The sequence below is a fragment of the Nerophis lumbriciformis genome, linkage group LG02 (genome assembly GCF_033978685.3).
Source record: "Nerophis lumbriciformis linkage group LG02, RoL_Nlum_v2.1, whole genome shotgun sequence".
Lineage (NCBI taxonomy): Eukaryota > Metazoa > Chordata > Actinopteri > Syngnathiformes > Syngnathidae > Nerophis > Nerophis lumbriciformis.
Genome location: NC_084549.2, coordinates 13,009,088 through 13,030,000, shown reverse-complemented (window position 1 = coordinate 13,030,000; position 20,913 = coordinate 13,009,088). Strand labels below are relative to the sequence as shown.

Genomic DNA, 20,913 nt, shown 5'->3' with positions numbered 1-20,913 from the left:
TTAGTTTTTAAGTTTTGTGTTTCTTGTAGAATCTATATAAAGTAATATACATTAGCCTATTGTTAAAATAATGAAAAAAACATCATTAAATATATTTGTTTTATTGTATTGTTACATTAATAGCTGTTGTATTATTATAGGATGGCTTGTTAAACATTTCATAGGATTTTCAGAGGGTGGAAAAACCAAGACATTTAATATAAAATGTAAAATGAATAAATACATAAAAATAAAAAAAAATAAAATGGTTAAAAGCCATCGTCCCAGGGAGCATTTCATTTCGTCCCGTGCATTTTTTTTTTTTTTACAGACGACGGTACTACGTTAATCTCAAGCCCTGGAAGTTACATTATATTGTTTGCATTATTTGTTTCAGCATTGCACTTTGAAGATGGTCCCTCAGCTCTTTGACAGCTTTGGCTCTTTTTCAGATCAGCTAAGTCTTTCTTATTTACAGTATATATAAACGTTTCTCATTTCTATTCAGACTTCCATATATATTTAATTTCCTTAAAGGCTTGCCATAATACATATATATATATATATATATATATATGTATATATATATATATATATATATATATATATATATATATATATATATATATATATATATATATATATATATATATATATATATATATATATGTATGTGTGGGGAAAAAAATCACAAGACTATTTCATCTCTACCAATCATGTCTACCAATCTAAGGTAATACGCAAGGACATTAACACATCCGACACATACGTAGGATTAACCGAGGGTGAATTCAAAACCAGATGGAACAACCACAAGGCTTCTTTCAGGAACAAAAACCTGCGAAATACCACAGAACTCAGCAAACACATTTGGGACCTCAAAGACAATAATGTTGAATATTCAATAACATGGCAAATTCTTGCATCCAGCACACCTTACAATAGTGGTAATAAAAGATGCAACCTATGCTTGAAAGAGAAACTGTTTATTATCTACCGTCCAGACCTGTCATCCCTCAACAAGCGCAGCGAAATTGTAACAACATGCCGCCATAGACGGAAACACCTCCTAGGTAACACATGAACCAATCACCACGCCCCCAGGCCAGCCTGTACCCACCCACTCTGTGCCCTATATAAACCATGGTATGCGAATGCTCCCATTAAAATCTCCTGACGATTGAGGGTACCCCCCTCATGAAACAGGCCTGTAGAGATGAAATAGTCTTGTGATTTTTTTCCCCACACATACATATATTGCGCTCTACTACGGTATCGAGCACTATTTTTTGGATAACCTTATTAAGACATATATATATATATATATATATATTATATACAAGCCAAATTATCCCGATACAGATATTACTTTAATTCAAGTAATTAACTAATATTTCCAGGGCTTGAATTTACAACCATTTTAGTCACTTATGTGCCCAAAATGTAATCTGTGTAACTTCAAAATATTTGGGAACAAATATTCTATTGTGAGCAAAAGTCGTGGCATTAGCCTCTATGTTGTGAATGAATAACATAGAGGCTAATGCCATGACTTTCATTGTGTTTCAGTGTATCTTGAAGGATCATGCAAGTCATTGTTTCTTGTTGATGCTGTAAACAAAATGTCACTGTGCAAACCCACGTTTGTTGTACTGAACACAGATTGAAAATAAACCGTCTGAAATAATAATAATAATAACAATGAATAATTTCTAAGTCTTTGTTAGCCGTTTGTGAAGTTTTGTGCTCGTGCGCTACGTTCGCTCGCATCCTGTGCATCTCCTGGGGGGTAAGCCCCCCCTGTCCTTAAAAGCTAGTGACGCCCCTGCTCTTCCATATCAGGTAGCTAATTGCTTTTGTAGATGCCGGGAACATGGTTTGTTGTCGTGATCACAATATGCATACGACCGCGGGTAAAAAGGTATCTAATGCTTAAACCAAAAGTAAACAAAAGGTGGAGTGCTACTAAGAAAAGTAATTGAAGCTTAAGGAAGGCTATGCAGAACGAAACTAAAACTGAACTGGCTGCAAAGTAAACAAAAACGGAATGCTGGACGACAGCAAAGACTTACAGCGTGTGGAGCTGAGAAGGCGTCCACAACACACAAGAAAACCCTCACAAACTCAAATTAAGTCACAGTGTGATGTGACAGGTCGTGACAGTACACATACTTTGAGACAAGAGCTATAGTGATGCATGGTTGGGTATGGTTTAAATTCATATCCAACACTTGCGAGAATGACATTTTACTGTCAATATCGGCTGCTGAGTTTAATTTTTTTAATGTTTTCTGCTGGTGGTGTGCCGCCGCATTTTTTTCAGTGAAAAAAATGTGACTTGGCTTAAAAAAAGGTTGAAAAACACTGGAATAGAGAAACTGGAAATTGTGACGCATCATGTTGTATGCATGCATGTTCGAAATAAACTCAAACTCAAACTCAAACTCAAATATTCGCACTACTGCTCAGATCTTATTTTGGCGGCCTTGCTGCAGGCCACAGCATTACAAGCATCATCTGACCATATCTCATGCAATACTTGATTTGAAATGATTGTTTTGATTAGGGATGTCCCATAATATCGGACTGCCGATATTACCGGCCGATAAATGCTTTAAAATGTAATATCGGAAATTATCGGTATCGGTTTCAAAAAGTAAAATTTATGACTTTTTAAAACGCCGCTGTGTACACGGACGTAGGGATAAGAACAGAGCGCCAATAAACCTTAAAGGCACGGCCTTTGCGTGCCGGCCCCGTCAAGTATGCCTTGCATTCACAGCCATACAGGTCACACTGAGGGTGGCCGTATAAACAACTTTAACACTGTTACAAATATGCGCCACACTGTGAACCCACACCAAACAAGAATGACAAACACATTTCGGGAGAACATCCGCACCGTAACACAACATAAACACAACAGAACAAATACCCAGAAACCCCTTGCAGCACTAACTCTTCCGGGACGCTACAATATACACCCCCAGCTACCCCCTACCAAAACATCGCCCACCTCAACCTCCTCATGCTCTCTCAGGGAGAGCATGTCCCAAATTCCAAGCTGCTATTTTGAGGCATGTTAAAAAAAAAATAATGCACTTTGTGACTTCAATAATAAATATGGCAGTGCCATGTTGGCATTTTTTTTTCCATAACTTGAGTTGATTTATTTTGGGAAAACCTTGTTACATTGTTTAATGCATCCAGCGGGGCATCACAACAAAATTAGGCATAATAATGTGTTAATTCCACGACTGTATATATCGGTATCGGTAATTAAGAGTTGGACAATATCGGAATATCGGATATCGGCGAAAAAAACATTATCGGAAATCTCTAGTTTTGATGCATCGGTTTTTATATTTTTGCTACTACGAACATGCAAAAACAATCACACTTTCAAATGAATGAACTTTCCACAACAATTTGATACATGTCTTCCTTATGTTGCTTATTTTAAATGCTTTTCCAGGAGTGTGATTTGCAACGATCCAGAGATATCCCTCGTGCCTGTCGGGTTCCCGGTGGACACGTCCAAACTCCGCATCGAGAAGACGGCCATCCAGAGGATACCGAGCGAAGCCTTCAACTACCTCTCCAGTCTGGAGTTCCTGTGGATGTCCTTCAACACGCTCTCCGTCCTCAGCGCCGACAGCTTCCGGGGCCTCTTCAACCTGGAGGAGCTGCGCCTGGACGGCAACGCGCTCGTCGCCTTCCCCTGGGAGTCGCTGACGGACATGCCCAGTCTGAGACTTCTGGATTTGCACAACAACCAGCTCACCTCGCTTCCGGCGGAGGCCAACGCACACATCAGGAACCTCACCTACCTGGACCTGTCCAGCAACAGCCTGCTCACCTTGCCCGCCACGGTGCTCTCCAACTGGCTGGCGGTGAAACCGGCACAGGGCCCGGAGAGCTCCAAGATGATCCTGGGTAATTATGGCCACTCACAAAACTAAGCACACCTGCACAAACCAACGCAAAACAATCTTGTATTGGATTAAACATTTCATGAATTAATGTGTATTTTTCATAAACATTACGCAAAGAAACACACGTGTCGATCAAACTTGCTCAATCATTATATTTTTATGATTATATACAGAGTGTTTTTCAACCACTGTGAGATACAGTCTGGTGTGCCGTGGGAGATGATCTAATTTCACCTATTTGGGTTAAAAATATTTTTTGCAAACCAGTAATTATAGTCTGCAAGTGATGTGTTGTTGTTGAGTGTCGGTGCTGTCTAGAGCTCGGCAGAGTAACCGTGTAATACTCTTCCATATCAGTAGGTGGCAGCCGGTAGCTAATTGCTTTGTAGATGTCGGAAACAGCGGGAGACAGCGTGTAGGTAAAAAGGAGTCTAATGCTTAAACCAAAAATAAACAAAAGATGAGTGCCCCCAGGGGCGTCACTAGCTTTTAAGGACAGGGGGGGCTTTGCCCCCAGGAGATGCACAGGATGCGAGCGAATGTTACGCACGAGCACAAAACTTCACAAACGGCTAGCAAAGACTTAGAAATTATTCATTGTTATTATTATTATTTAAAAAAAATGCACGGGACGAAATGAAATGCTCCCCGGGATGATGGCTTTTAACCATATATTTTCTTTTTCTTTTTATGTATTTATTCATTTTACATTTTATATTAAATGTCTTGGTTTTTCCTCCCTCTGAAATTCCTATTAAATGTTTAACAAGCCATCCTATAATAATAAAACAGCTATTCATGTAACAATACAATAAAACAAATATATTTAATGATGTTTTTTTTCATTATTTTAACAATAGGCTTATGTATATTACTTTATATAGATTCTACAAGAAACACAAAACTTAAAAAATAAATGATTTACAATTGCACACACAAGGTTTTGTGCAGCTTCACTCATTGTAAAGGAAGATAATGTGCTTCGTACACCTGCAGGACCGCAAGCAAGGTCGCAGAGAAAATGCGGGCTGGAATTTGAGTGATGTGGGCATTTTCTACATGAACAAGTGGAATGGATTGGATACGGACGCACGAAAGGGGCTCTCTACCTTACGCTACGAAGTGAGGGGAAACTGAGTGAATAATAACAGGTTATATGATTATTTATTTAAACTCATATTTGGGCCACTTTATAATGAATATGTCGGCATTTATTTGTAAAAAAAACACCAAATTATTTAGGGGGGCTTAAGAATATTTTAGGGGGGCTTGAGCCCCCCTAAAATAGGCCTAACAACGCCAATGAGTGCCCCTAAGAAAAGGCATTGAAGCTTAGGGAAGGCTATGCAGAAGGAAACTAAAACTGAACTGGCTATAAGTCAACAAAAACAGAATGCTGGACGACAGCAAAGACTTACTGTGGAGCAAAGACGGCGTCCACAATGTACATCTGAACGTGACATGACAATCAACAATGTCCCCACAAAGAAGGATGAAAACAACTGAAATATTCTTGATTGCTAAAACAAAGTAGATGCGGGAAATATTGCTCAAAGGAAGACATGAAACTGCTACAGGAAAATACCAAAAAAAAGAGAAAAAGCCACCAAAATAGGAGCGCAAGACAAGAACTAAAACACTACACACAGGAAAACAGCAAAAAACTTCAAATAAGTCAGAGGGTGATGTGACAGGTGGTGACATTACACCTACTTTGAGACAAGAGCTATATTGATGCATGGTTGCTTATGGTTTAAAGTCATATCCAACAGTTGCGACAACGACTTTTTACTGTCAACTGAGTTTTGTTTTTTAATGATTTCTGCTGGTGGTGTGCCTCTGGATTTTATCAACGCAAAAAATGTGCCTTGGCTCAAAAAAGGTTGAAAAACACTGGCCAAAAGTTTGGACAAGCCTTCTCATTCAATGGGGTTTCTTTATTTTAATGACTATGACTGGGGGCGTCAAACTCATTTTAGATCGGGGGCCACATGGAGAAAAATCTACTCCCAAGTGTGCCAAACTGGTAAAATCATGGCATGATAACCTAAAAATAAAGACAATGTCGGATTATTTCCTTTGTTTAAAAATAAAACAAGCACGTTTTGAAAATGTACAAATCACAACGTTGTTTTTTTTTTACACTTACATGTTGCGGTTAATAGTATTCTATCTTCATCTGTCGTTGTTTACGCGTTCTGAATAGATGATGTGATAATGTTCATCAGTCAAACAGGTGGAATTGAGTCTGGTAGAGTTTTTAAAATGCTCTAATTGGTGTTAATTTTTAATCTATCAAGATTAAAAAAAATCATAACAAAATTCAATTACAGGATGTTATTTGTGTAGTTTACTCATTTTCCTCAACTGTTGTACTAACATGTGGTTTATTCTGTAAACATCATCTACAAATATACAAATAATTGCTATAGCGACATCCAGTGGACACATTTAGAACAGCAATTTCTTTCATTCAAGGATTTCAGTTTATTTTTATACTCAGCAAACTCATCCCGTGGGCCGGGTATACAGTGTTCGCGGGCTTGATCCGGCCCGTGGACCGTATGTTTGACACCCCTGTTGTAAATTGTCACTGAAGGCATCAAAACTATGAATGAACACATGTGGAGTTATGTACTTAACAAAAAAGGTGAAATAACTGAAAACATGTTTTATATTCTAGTTTCTTCAAAATAGCCACCTTTTGTTCTGATTACTGTTTTGCACACTCTTGGCATTCTCTCGATGAGCTTCAAGAGGTTTTTACTTCACAGGTGTCCTTGAAGCTCATCCAGAGAATGCCAAGAGTGTGCAAAGCAGTAGTCAGAGCAAAGGGTGGCTATTTTGAAGAAACTAGAATATAAAACATGTTTGCACACTCTTGGCATTCTCTCGATGAGCTTCAAGAGGTAGTCACCTGAAAGGGTTTTTACTTCACAGGTGTGCTTGTAGCTCATCCAGAGAATGCCAAGAGTGTGCAATACAGTAATCAGAGCCAAGGGTGGCTATTTTGAAGAAACTAGAATATAAAACATGTTTGCACACTCTTGGCATTCTCTCAATGAGCTTCAAGAGGTAGTCACCTGAAAGGGTTTTTACTTCACAGGTGTGCTTGTAGCTCATCCAGAGAATGCCGAGAGTGTGCAAAGCGGTAATCAGAGCAAAGTGTGGCTATTTTGAAGAAACTAGAATATAAAACATGTTTGCACACTCTTGGCATTCTCTCGATGAGCTTCAAGAGGTAGTCACCTGAAAAGGTTTTTACTTCACAGGTGTGCCTGTAGCTCATCCAGAGAATGCCAAGAGTGTGCAATGCATTAATCAGAGCCAAGGGTGGCTATTTTGAAGAAACTAGAATATAAAACATGTTTGCACACTCTTGGCATTCTCTCGATGACCTTCAAGAGGTAGTCACCTGAAAGGGTTTTTACTTCACAGGTGTGCTTGTAGCTCATCCAGAGAATGCCAAGAGTGTGCAAAGCAGTAATCAGAGCCAAGGGTGGCTATTTTGAAGAAACTAGAATACAAAACATGTTTTCAGTTATTTCACCCTTTTCCAACATGTGTTCATTCATAGTTGTGATGCCTTCAGGGACAATCTACAATGTAAATAGTCATGAAAATAAAGAAAACGCAGGTATGTCCAAACTTTTGGCCTGCACTGTACATTACAGCTGTCATAAATATTAAAATATCGCAATAATTGTGCAGATTAATCACGCAATTTATTTTGACTGCACATGCTCCACTTCCTGCAAGGTGGCACAGGTTTTTATTAAAGCCATCAAAAATAGCGAGTTAACTCATGTGGTTAGTTACAAACAATTCTTGCATTAATCATGTACAACTGCAGATTAATCACAAATCTTATTTTAACCGTACATGTTCCTTGACCTTAACAGGAGATGGTTACCTGAAAGGTGTGTGTTATACAGTCAGTGCACAGATGAGTGACGAGACTCTAGACCAGGGATGTACTGTAAAAGTCATTTTCATTGAGGGCCACATCGCAGTAATGGCTGCTTTCAGAGGGCCGCGTTTTTAAAATTAATTTACATTATGCATGCGGGTAATAACCTGTGGTTAATCATGATTAATCGAAATGCATATGCATTTTGATCATAAGATTTTTTTTTTATGTATAACTTGCTTTAAAATCATAAATAACGGTCACAACTAGATATTGAACTATTTGTTTTTATCTCACAAAAATAATTTTGCGATAGGATTAAGATTAAGATTAGTTTATTTCAAAGGGGACAATGCAATTTCATAAAAACACATGACTACAGATGGTTAAAAAAAGCCAGAATTAGCCAGAAGGCTGGTTTTCATATGTAGTCATGATGTAAAAAAGGCAGTAAAATTACAATTTCAAAGAAAAAGAGAGAAAAAGAATATACTAAAAAATAAAATACAACATCACAACATAACATTTATCATAGCATCAAAACAGGCTCATCTTTTAGTGTTCGCAGCTGTAGGCGTTGATAAGCCACATTTAAATTTTTTTTGTGAAGGCCTTGTATGTTGTGACCAGTTTACAGTACAGTATATAATAATATAATTGGCATGATCAGATAATATTACAGTTTAAAATATGCATTTTTTTTCTGTCAAAACTGAAAGAACGAATGGATTTATTAAAAAAATATTTTTTTATTGAAACCCATTTTTTCCCAGGCTTTTGCGTGCCACATAAAACGATATGGCGGGCCAGAACTGGCCCCCCGGGCCTTGAGTTTGACACCTGTGCAAATTTCCCTTCAAAATGCTCCCTGACAGGACTTTAGATAAAACTGTTTCCAAGTTTTGAGCAAATAAGTGATGTGCATTCAGGTAAAACATTTAAACCAGTTCCACTATGACATTCAGACAATGAAATTACGTTTGTGTCAAAATATTGCATAAAAATAATTTAATTAATTAATTAAAATGCAAAATCTGATTAAAAATGCATTTGTCTGACAGCACTAATTTATATTCGTACAAATTTGGCTGTCAAAACTAACAAGTTAACTCATGAGATTAATCGCATTAAACATGCATATGTGCAGAATGATCACATTTATTTTGCCCGCCAATGCTCCTTTATCCCATCCGTGGATGGTTACTTAAAAGGGAGGCACAGGTTGTTAACCGGTGATCAGTGATCAGGTCAACGCATACGTTAGTGCGAAGATGAGTGGTTAAAGCGGCGGAGAACATTAACAAGGACGATGCTCCCAGAGATGAGTGCCATGTACACAACTCGCTGCCTAAAGCGAGTACATAACATCCTGAAGGACAGATACCACCCAGCACATGGCCTCTTCAACCTGCTACCCTCTGGAAGGAGGTATAGATCGATTCGCTCCAGGACCACCAGAATGTCTCACAGTCTGTATCCCCAGGCTGTGAGACTGCTAAATGAACAGCCTGCCATCTTTTTACCTCACTCTTCACCACCTCAATAATTGTGCTCTGGACATTGCATTGTTGCAACATCAACGTAACACCCATCAGACTTCTGACTGTTCCCACCCCCACACCCCTCTATTCGCTATCTTCTTGACAATGCTAAACTGTAAATTCTGGTCAACCTGCACAGCAATGCAGTTTCTATGCCGCTGGACAAAGCTCAAACATAATCTCGTTGACATGTATGACTTATGTGTCATTATGACAATGACAATAAAGGAATTGTTTGATGGATTGATTGAGTGAGGAGACTCCCGAATGGTGTGATCAGTCGCAAATTTCACTTCAAAATTGAGATACATTTAGATAAAACTGGTACCAAGTTTTGAGCAAATACATGATATGCATTCAAGACAGTGAAAGGGTGTTTATTTGAATTATGCAAGTGAGTAATAACCTGCGATTAATCCAAATTCAAAAGTGGGAATGATCTGTTTTTCCCAAAAATGTATCGTTTGACAGAACTGATATAAATATAACTGAAATACTCATTTACAGCGCAGCAGTGACGTGCGGTGAGGTTGATGGCTGGTGAGGCACTGACTTCATCAAGGTCAGATTTACAAACATATGAACCCTAAAGAGTATCTTATTCACCATTTGATTGGCAGCAGTTAACGGGTTATGTTTAAAAGCTCATACCAGCATTCTTCCCTGCTTGGCACTCAGCATCAAGGGTTGGAATTGGGGGTTAAATCACCAAAAATGATTCCCGGGCGCGGCGCCGCTGCTGCCCACTGCTCCCCTCACCTCCCAGGGGGTGAACAAGGGGATGGGTCAAATGCAGAGGACAAATTTCACCACACCTAGTGTGTGTGTGACAATCATTGGTACTTTAACTTAACTTTAACTTTACACATACAAACTGTAGCACACAAAAAAGCACATTTAATAAAAAAACGTTATTATGGTCTTACCTTTACTTATAAATGCGCCACTGTTGTGCTGATTAATGAACCCCCTGATGGGAGTGTTATATCAACTAAAGCCCTCACTTCAACTTTCCACGTGCAAGATTGAATCTATTTAAAAAAGTGTAACCGAGGGTTTATAAATGTCGCCTATACTGTATGAAACTACAAAATAACAAACACGGAGGCTCCAGTTTACACGAGGACCACTTTATTTACCTTCTTTCAAAAACTTCCGCTCCACTCCAACGTGTCAAAATTCCGCTCTTAGCGCCTTCAAAATAAGAGCTCAAGGCATATACTGTATAACAGTGCATAACAGGAACTTAACATCACAAAGAGGAAAGCCCATAAAAATAGGTTACAAAAGTTATTTAATAAGAAGCCAAAAAGTGCAAAAACAATAATGTCCGTGTTGGAGGAGTTGTGAATTAGGTACACCTGCAGTCTGCAGGTGTACCTAATGTTGTGGCCCTGCAGTCATTCACAACTACTTCAACACGAACATTATTGTTTTTGCACTTTTTGGCTTCTTATGAAATAACTTTTTTAAATAGATTCAATCTTGCACGTGGAAAGTGTAAGTGTGGGCTTTAGTTGATATAACACTCCCGTCAGGGGTTGCCGTGCATTCTACGGCGGGGGTGCAGGAGGCGAGCCGCAGCCAGTGCGTCTTTTGCAGCCGTTTTATGATCGCTCAGCACAAGAAATACGTTACACACATACAGTTGTTGACAAAATACACTGTACATTATATACCTCAGCTAACTAAACTATGGAAATGTATAATATAGTTCATATAGCAATACGGTCTCACTGCACAGCAGGCCAGCAGTTAGCCGAGTCCGCAATCCATGTTGAGGCACTGAGTGACGTGCCTCGACTGGCTGCTGTTCACCGCACCGTCTCTTCTCAGTATTTGAACGGCAAATGTGAAAATTCAGCGATTTTGAATAAAAATAATCTAAAACTGGTGAAGTTAAATGGAAAATAACTTTATAGTATAATCACTGGATACATTTAACAATTTAATATATATTTTTTTCTTTTTACATTTTTTTTCTTTCCATGATGGCAGGTGAGGCCCCGCCTCACCTGCCTCTAGTGACTGCACGTCACTGCAGCGCAGGTGCGTAAAAAAAAACCCCATAGTGAGCTAAAACATGCCTATCTGTTTTATATGTAAAATCAGTCTAGTAAAAAAACAACAAAATGAGGGCAACACATTTAACCACACAAGCTCACCCATAATTAAGAGACTTTTTCAACAGTGTAAAATATCCAATTATTATCTTTCATTGACTTTAAAACAGGGTTTTTAGAGACTTTGATACAGTTAAAGCGTCTTCTGCTTCTCGATAAACTGATTTTCCGAAGCAGTGGAGTTTTCTGCGTAGGAACTAGGACATTCACTTCGCCTTTAAAAAGTCACTGAAATTAGCTTAGTCGGATGGAAAATATGCTTTTCTCAATTGTTTTTAAGCTGCTGAACCAGCTTACACATTCTAAAAACTGTTTAGAGCTAATTTTTTTGGTGTTGATGTTTTTGCAGGTCATGTGTTGCTCAGCCTTCTGTCGCATTTTAAAATGCCTTTAAAAAGTCCCTGAAATTAGCTTAGTGGGTTGAAAAAGATGCTTTTCTTAATTTTTTTAAGCTGCTGAACCAGTTTTCACATTTTAAAAACTCTGCTTTAGATCGAATTTTGTCGATTTGACCATTTTTTGCATGTCAGGTGTTGCTCAGCCTTCTGTCGCATGTTAAAATGCATTTAAAAGGTCACTGAAATTAGCTTAGTGGATTGAAAAACATGATTTTCTTTATTTTTTTAAAGCTGCTGAACCAGTTTTCACATTCTAAAAATTCTGCTTTAGATCGAATTTTGTCGGTCTTAAAGGGGAACATTATCACCAGACCTATGTAAGCGTCAATATATACCTTTATGTTGCAGAAAAAAGACCATATATTTTTTTAACCGATTTCCGAACTCTAAATGGGTGAATTTTGGCGAATTAAGCGCCTTTCTAATATTCGCTCTCGGAGCGATGACGTCACAACGTGACGTCGCATCGGGAAGCAATCCGCCATTTTCTCAAACACAGAGTCAAATCAGCTCTGTTATTTTCCGTTTTTTCGACTGTTTTCCGTACCTTGGAGACATTATGCCTCGTCGGTGTGTTGTCGGAGGGTGTAACAACACGAACAGGGACGGATTCAAGTTGCACCAGTGGCCCAAAGATGCGAAAGTGGCAAGAAATTGGACGTTTGTTCCTCACACTTTACCGACGAAAGCTATGCTACGACAGAGATGGCAAGAATGTGTGGATATCCTGCGACACTCAAAGCAGATGCATTTCCAACGATAAAGTCAAAGAAATCTGCCGCCAGACCCCCATTGAATCTGCCGGAGTGTGTGAGCTATTCAGGGACAAAGGACCCCGGTAGCACGGCAAGCAATGGCGGCAGTTTGTTCCCGCAGACGAGCGAGCTAAACCCCCTGGATGTCTTGGCTCACACCGTCCCGAAGATGATCAAGAGAAGAATATCGACCCTAGCTTCCCTGGCCTGCTGACATGAGGGTATGTCTACAGAATATATTAATTGATCAAAATTGGGCTGTCTGCACTCTCAAAGTGCATGTTGTTGACAAATGTATTTCATATGCTGTAAACCTAGTTCATAGTTGTTAGTTTCCTTTAATGCCAAACAAACACATACCAATCGTTGGTTAGAAGGCGATCGCCAAATTCGTCCTCGCTTTCTCCCGTGTCGCTGGCTGTCGTGTCGTTTTCGTCGGTTTCGCTTGCATACGGTTCAAACCGATATGGCTCAATAGCTTCAGTTTCTTCTTCAATATTCGTTTTCGCTACCTGCCTCCACACTACAACCATCCGTTTCAATACATGCGTAATCTGTTGAATCGCTTAAGCCGCTGAAATCCGAGTCTGAATCCGAGCTAATGTCGCTATACCTTGCTGTTCTTTCTGCCATGTTTGTTTGTGTTGGCTTCACTATGTGACGTCACAGGAAAATGGACGGGTGTTTATAACGATGGTTAAAATCAGGCACTTTGAAGCTTTTTTTTAGGGATATTGCGTTATGGGTAAAATTTTGAAAAAAACTTCGAAAAATAAATTAAGCCACTGGAAACGGATTTTTAATGGTTTTAACCATTCTGAAATTGTGATAATGTTCTCTTTTAACATTTTTGCATGTCAGGTGTTGCTCAGCCTTCTATCGCATGTTATAATGCTTTTTAAAAAAGTCACTGAAATTAGCTTTGTGGGTTGAAAAAGATGATTTTCTTTAATTTTTTAAAGCTGCTGAACCAGTTTACACATTCTAAAAACTTTGCTTTAGAGCAAATTTTGTTTGTCTTGACGTTTTTGGATGTCAGGTGTTGCTCAGTCTTCTGTCGCATGTTCAATCAATCAATCAATGTTTATTTATATAGCCCTAAATCACAAGTGTCTCAAAGGGCTGCACAAGCCACAACGACATCCTCGGTACAAAGCCCACATAAGGGCAAGGAAAAACTCACCCCAGTGGTACGTCGATGTGAATGACTATGAGAAACCTTGGAGAGGACCGCATATGTGGGTAACCCCCCCCCTCTAGGGGAGACCGAAAGCAATGGATGTCGAGTGGGTCTGACATAATATTGTGAGAGTCCAGTCCATAGTGGATCCAACATAATAGTAAGAGTTCAGTCCATAGTGGGGCCAGCAGGACACCATCCCGAGCGGAGACGGGTCAGCAGCGCAGAGATGTTCCCAGCCGATGCACAGGCGAGCGGTCCACCCCGGGTCCCGACTCTGGACAGCCAGCACTTCATCCATGGCCACCGGACCTGTGCCCCCCCCCCCTCCACAAGGAAAAGGGGAGCAGAGGAGAAAAGAAAAGAAACGGCAGATCAACTGGTCTAACAGGGGGGCTATTTAAAGGCTAGAGTATACAAATGAGTTTTAAGATGGGACTTAAATGCTTCTACTGAGGTAGCATCTCTAATTGTTACCGGGAGGGCATTCCATAGTACTGGAGCCCGAATAGAAAACGCTCTATAGCCCGCAGACTTTTTATGGGCTCTGGGAATCACTAATAAGCCGGAGTTCTTTGAACGCAGATTTCTTGCTGGGACATATGGTACAATACAATCGACAAGATAGGACGGAGTTAGATTGTGTAGTATTTTATACGTAAGTAGTAAAACCTTAAAGTCACATCTTAAGTGCACAGGAAGCCAGTGCAGGTGAGCCAGTATAGGCGTAATATGATCAAACTTGTTAAGATGCTTTTTTAAAAAGTCACTGAAATTAGCTTTGTGGGTTGAAAAAGATGATTTTCTTTATTTTCTAAAGCTGCTGAACCAGTTTACACATTCTAAAAACTCTGCTTTAGAGCTAATTTTGTTGGTCTTGATGTTGCTCAGCCTTCTGTCGCATGTTAAAATGTTTTTAAAAAGTCACTGAAATTAGCTTAGTGGGTTGAAAAAGATGCTTTTCTTAATTTTTTTAAGCTGCTGAACCAGTTTTCACATTCTAAAAACTCTGCTTTAGAGCGAATTTTGTCGGTCTTGACGTTTTTGGATGTCGGGTGTTGCTCAGCCTTCTGTTGCATGTTAAAATGCATTAAAAAAGTCACTGAAATTAGCTTAGTGGGATGGAAAAGATGTTTTTCTCAATTTTTTTTAAGCTGCTGAACCAGTTTTCACATTCTAAAAACTCTGCTTTAGAGCGAATTTTGTCGGTCTTAACATGTTTGCATGTCGGGTGTTGCTCAGCCTTCTGTCGCATGTTATGATGCTTTTAAAAAGTCACTGAAATTAGATTAGTGGGATGAAAAAGATGCTTTTCGTTATTTTTTTAAGCTGCTGAACCAGTTTCCACATGCTAAAAACTCTGCTTTAGAGTGAATTTTGTCGGTCTTAACATGTTTGCATGTCGGGTGTTGCTCAGGCTTCTGTCGCATGTTAAAATGCATTTAAAAAGTCACTGAAATTAGCTTAGTGGGTTGAAAAATATGTTTTTCTTTATTTTTTTAAGCTGCTGAACCAGTTTTCACATTCTAAAAACTCTGCTTTAGAGCCAATTTTGTTGGTCTTAACATGTTTGCATGTCAGGTGTTGCTCAGCCTTCTGTCCCATGTTAAAATGCTTTTAAAAAGTCACTGAAATTAGGTTAGTGGGTTGAAAAATATGCTTTTGTTAATTTTTTTAAGCTGCTGAACCAGTTTTCACATTCTAAAAACCCTGCTTTAGAGCCAATTTTGTCGGTCTTAACATTTTTGCATGCCAGGTGTTGCTCAGCCTTCTGTCGCATGTTAAAATGCATTTAAAAAGTCACTGAAATTAGCTTAGTGGGATGAAAAAGATGCTTTTCGTTATTTTTTTAAGCTGCTGAACCAGTTTCCACATGCTAAAAACTCTGCTTCAGAGTGAATTTTGTCGGTCTTGACTTTTTTGCATGTCAGGTGTTGCTCAGCCTTCTGTCGCATGTTAAAATTATTTTAAAAAGTCACTGAAATTAGATTAGTGGGATGAAAAAGATGCTTTTCGTTATTTTTTTAAGCTGCTGAACCTGTTTTCACATTCTAAAAACTCTGCTTTAGATCAAATTTTGTCGATTTTAACATTTTTTTGCATGTCAGGTGTTGCTCAGCCTTCTGTCACATGTTAAAATGCCTTTAAAAAGTCACTGAAATTAGCTTAGTGGGTTGAAAAAAATGCTTTTCTTAATATTTTTGAAGCTGCTGAACCAGTTTACACATTCTAAAAACACTGCTTTAGAGCCAATTTTGTTGGTCTTAACATGTTTGCATGTCGGGTGTTGCTCAGCCTTCTGTCGCATGTTAAGATGCTTTTAAAAAGTCACTGAAATTAGATTAGTGGGATGAAAAAGATGCTTCTCATTATTTTTTTAAGCTGCTGTACCAGTTTCCACATGCTAAAAACTATGCTTTAGAGTGAATTTTGTCGATTTTGACGTTTTTTCCTTGTCAGGTGTTGCTCAGCCTTCTGTCGCATGTTAAAATGCTTTTAAAAAGTCACTGAAATTAGCTTAGTGGGTTGAAAGATATACTTTTCTTTATTTTTTAAAGCCGCTGAACCAGTTTTCACATTCTAAAAACTCTGCTTTAGATCGAATTTTATCGATTTTAAAATTTTTTGCATGTCAGGTGTTGCTCAGCCTTTTGTCGCATGTTAAAATGCATTTAAAAAGTCACTGAAATTAGCTTAGTGGGTTGGAAAATATGCTTTTCTTTATTTTTTCAAGCTGCTGAACCAGTTTACACATTCTAAAAACTTTGCTTTAGAGCAAATTTTGTTGGTCTTGACGTTTTTGGATGTTGGGTGTTGCTCAGCCCTCTGTCGCATGTTAAAATGCCTTGAAAAAGTCACTGATATTAGCTTAGTGGGTTGAAAAGGATACTTTTCTTTATTTTTTAAAGCTGCTGAACCAGTTTTCACATTCTAAAAACTCTGCTTTAGAGCAAATTTTGTTGGTCTTAACATTTTTTGCATGTCAGGTGTTGCTCAGCCTTCTGTCGCATCACTGAAATTAGCTTAGTGGGTTGAAAAAGATACTTTTCTTTATTTTTAAAAGCCGCTGAACCAGTTTTCACATTCTAAAAACTCTGCTTTAGATCGAATTTTGTCGATTTTAAAAATGTTTGCATGTCAGGTGTTGCTTAGCCTTCTGTCACATGTTAAAATGCATTCAAAAAGTCACTGAAATTAGCCTAGGGGGTTGAAAAATATGCTTTTCTTTATTTTTTCAAGCTGCTGAACCAGTTTTCACATTCTAAAAACTCTGCTTTAGAGCAAATTTTGTCGGTCTTGACGTTTTTGGTTGTCAGGTGTTGCTCAGCCTTCTGTTGCATGTTAAAATGTTTTTTAAAAGTCACTGAAATTAGCTTAGTGGGTTGAAAAATATGCTTTTCTTTATTTTTTTAAGCTGTTGAACCAGTTTCCACATGCTAAAAACTGCTTCAGAGCAAATTTTTTTTGGTGTTGATGTTTTTGCATGTCAGGTGTTGCTCAGCCTTCTGTCGCATGTTAAAATGCCTTGAAAAAGTCTCTGATATTAGCTTAGTAGGTTGAAAAATATACTTTTCTTTATTTTTTAAAGCTGCTGAACCAGTTTTCACATTTTAAAAACTCTGCTTTAGAGCAAATTTTGTTGGTCTTAACATTTTTTGCATGTCAGGTGTTGCTCAGCCTTCTGTCGCATGTTAAAATCCAATCATCGAATTGTAAATACAAAAAAGTGCATTTAGATTATCCTTGATACTGAGAACAGCTGTTAGTTTTATAAAAGCTGGTCTTTGATGAAGGGCGTGAGGGTAAAACTGACAGCGCAGCCTGACCTTGCTCATCCTCATCAACATCATTGCCGTAGTCATGGTCATGATGTAGTTTATGAATTAAACGTTAATCCGCTTACAAGCTTAACATCTTCCACATTGGCCATCTGCAAGCCGCGCCATCGCATCGAAGCTCTGCCATGCACCTCATTACCTGTGACCTTCACCCTCAGGTCTCCATGACAACCCCTGGGTCTGCGACTGTCGCCTCTACGACCTGATCCAGTTCCAAAAGTCTCCCACGGTCTCGGTGGCGTTCATAGACACCAGGCTGCGCTGCTCGGCCCCCGAGAGTGTATCGGGCGTTTTGTTTAGCGACGCGGAGCTGAGGCGCTGTGAGCTGCCACAGATCCACACGGCCGTGGCGCGGGTCCGCAGTGGCGTTGGGAATAATGTGCTGCTCCGCTGCGGGACGATCGGGGTCCCCATTCCGGACTTGACATGGCGCAGGGCAGATAAGCGGGTCCTCAACGGAACAGGTGAGTCTCCAGATCATTTTTCTACGTGGCGGTTCTGGAACTAAACCTTGCATTTCTGTCACAGTCCAGCAGGAAACGTCGAAAGATGGCATCACCTGGTCCATCCTCAGTGTTCCGGCTGTGTCCTATCGTGATTCGGGGAAATATATCTGCAAGGCCTCGAACTACGCAGGGAACGCCGAGGCTGTCATTTCTTTAGTCGTATCGAATTCGCCAAAAACTGACAACAACCAAACCAGCAATGATAAGAAAGCCAAAGCCAAAAAATCCAACGCTGTCGGAAAAGCTGCCTATCAAGAGAAGCTGGTGGCCAAATACTTTGCTTCAACCGCCGCCCCTACATTGGCATCTGTCTTGGATCTTGGGGTCCCACCCAAACTCCCTGATCCCAGTTTGGACAGTTACAGCCTCCCCGACCGACCGTCACCGGACCCAGCCACAGACACCTTCCTGGATCTAGAGAAAACCAACCTCAGCAACCTGGCGGCGAACACCTCGTCCTTGCAGCAAGACCCAGACAGAGTGGTCCGCTCAGTCAAGGTGGTGGGCGACACGGACAATACCATCTCTCTGAACTGGCGAGCTCCCAAAGCCAAGAACACGACGGCCTTCAGCGTGTTGTACGCCGTGTTCGGAGAGAGAGACATGAGGAAGATCAATGTGGGGGCGGGCCAGAACCGAGTGACCATTGAAGGGCTAGTGCCCAGGACCAAGTACATCGCCTGCGTGTGTGTGAGGGGGCTCATCCCCAAGAAGGAGCAGTGTGTCATTTTTTCCACGGATGAGGCGGCGAGTGCGACTGGCACGCAGAAGCTCATCAACGTGATCGTCATCACGGTGGCCTGCATCATCGCGGTACCCCTCACCGTCATCGTGTGTTGCGGGGCCTTGAAGAGACGAATCCAGAAGTACTGGGGGAAAAAATCCAAGGACATCCAAGATTCCTACGTGACATTTGAGACACTGTCGCCCGGGACTAAAGCCAAAGGTCTGGAAGGGGAATATTTGAACAGACTCAACCCTGAAGAGTCCAACCGGCTGCTATCGGCCCGCTCCAGCCTGGATTCCGAGGCCACGGCTAAAATAGAGGGACAGCCTAATGAGTACTTCTGCTGACGTCATGCTCCAGCTCCGGCTCCTCCGCCGCGTCACCTCCCCCGCTCTCACCCTCCTCCTCCCTGTCCCAGTCCGAACCATCGCGGCCGATCACATCCTCACTTTCACCCGCATCCGTATCCCCAGCACCAGCCGTACCACCACCCTCGGCCGCATCCCGACTTGAGCGCCCCCGCGGGCCACCGCCCACACGTGCCATGGGATTCCCCGCCTCCCGTTCCTCCGCGCTGGATCACGCCTGCGACTCCGCCTCCGCCCAGAGGCAACTTCTATCAAAGGACCTTTGCACGCTGCACCATCATGGAAATATCGGTCTAGGGAATATCAATTTCCAGACCATCTGCGTGGCCCAGCGAAGAAACCTCTGCAGCCTGATCCGATTTTAAAGGGAACAAAATACTCACATTGTTTGTATGTACGTGTGTGATTTGTAAATACTTCCATATATATGGTCAAGTCTGTGCCTCTGTATATATCTGTCATACGTTCTCAGAGGAGATATATACACACAGGCATGGCTCAACACTCTGGTGAACGCAGACAAGCTGGAGCTGGAGAGAAGTACAGAAAGGACTGAACTATGACGCCGTGTAAATAAAGATCTATTTTTAGTCCCATATGCAGTAGCCGTCGCCATTGTATTTGTTTATTTTCGCCATTTAGAAACATCCCTACCCTACAGGTGTATTTATTTGACCACAGTTAAATAAACTTTTCTATATCTATATAAACATCTGCTAAATATGTGTGTTCTTATCTTTAACTCATTGTTTCTTAACCCCAACCCTAACTTTAAGTGTAACCAGAACCCTGGCATTGAAGCTAACTCAACCTTCATTTTAAACCCTAATTTGATACCCCGACCCTTGTTTTTGTCGAACACAATGGATGAACGGTCTGTCGTCACCTTAACCTCATCTTTTTGGTTTTGTATCAAGCCGGTCTATAGTGGGCTCAAGTAGGGCTGGGCGATATGGACAAAAAAGTATATCTCGATATGGAGTCGCAATCAAAAGTTGTAAAGAACATAATGTCATGGCTGTCTTGAGTTTCCAATAATTTCTAAAACTCTTATTTGTTTGTGATAGAGTGATTGAGCACATACTTGTTGGTCACAAAAAACATTCATGAAGTTTGGTTCTTTTATGAATGTATTATGGGTCTACTGAAAATGTCTGGGTCAAAAGTATACATACAGCAATGTTAATATTTGCTTACATGTCCCTTGGCAAGTTTCACTGCAATAAGGCGCTTTTGGTAGCCATTGTTGCGTTTTGGACCAGTTGTTCCTCCCAGGGAATTCAAGTCACAAGTCGCTCCCAAGCTCTTTACGACACTTAAAGCTGAGTTGAAAAACCACCAGAGACAGAATAGGTATTTTGTAATATATTTGCAAAGCTTTGTATATATACATTCAGACCAGTCCAGCATAGAACATTCAATTGCGTCGCCAAGATGGTCTGCCCCCCCTCCACCAAACCCCCTCTCTTCTTAAGTCTCTCTTCCTTCCCCCCTGGCAGTCATGTCTCTCTAGCCAAAACAAATGCTTATTATCGCTCTCTCTAACATTCCTCACTTCAAGGTTAAGCACACAGTTTTGCAGACAACCAAAAAACCACATTTGGAAGAAAAACACTAGCTGTTTTGTAATATGACAATGAAATGAAAAGAAG

General features: G+C 40.3%; 1 protein-coding gene across 1 annotated transcript in view; it reads left to right on the top strand.

Annotated features, from left to right (window-relative positions):
* The window catches only part of lrit1a (leucine-rich repeat, immunoglobulin-like and transmembrane domains 1a), a 22,208-nt gene extending 2,257 nt beyond the window's left edge, over nt 1-19,951 (top strand). Inside the window, exons 2-4 of the mRNA XM_061938772.2 lie at nt 3,455-3,915; nt 17,819-18,124; nt 18,189-19,951. Of these exons, the coding sequence (XP_061794756.1) occupies nt 3,455-3,915; nt 17,819-18,124; nt 18,189-19,240 (1,819 nt within the window). The 3' untranslated portion in view covers nt 19,241-19,951. The remainder of the gene's footprint in view (nt 1-3,454; nt 3,916-17,818; nt 18,125-18,188) is intronic.
* The last annotated feature ends 962 nt before the right edge of the window (nt 19,952-20,913 follow it).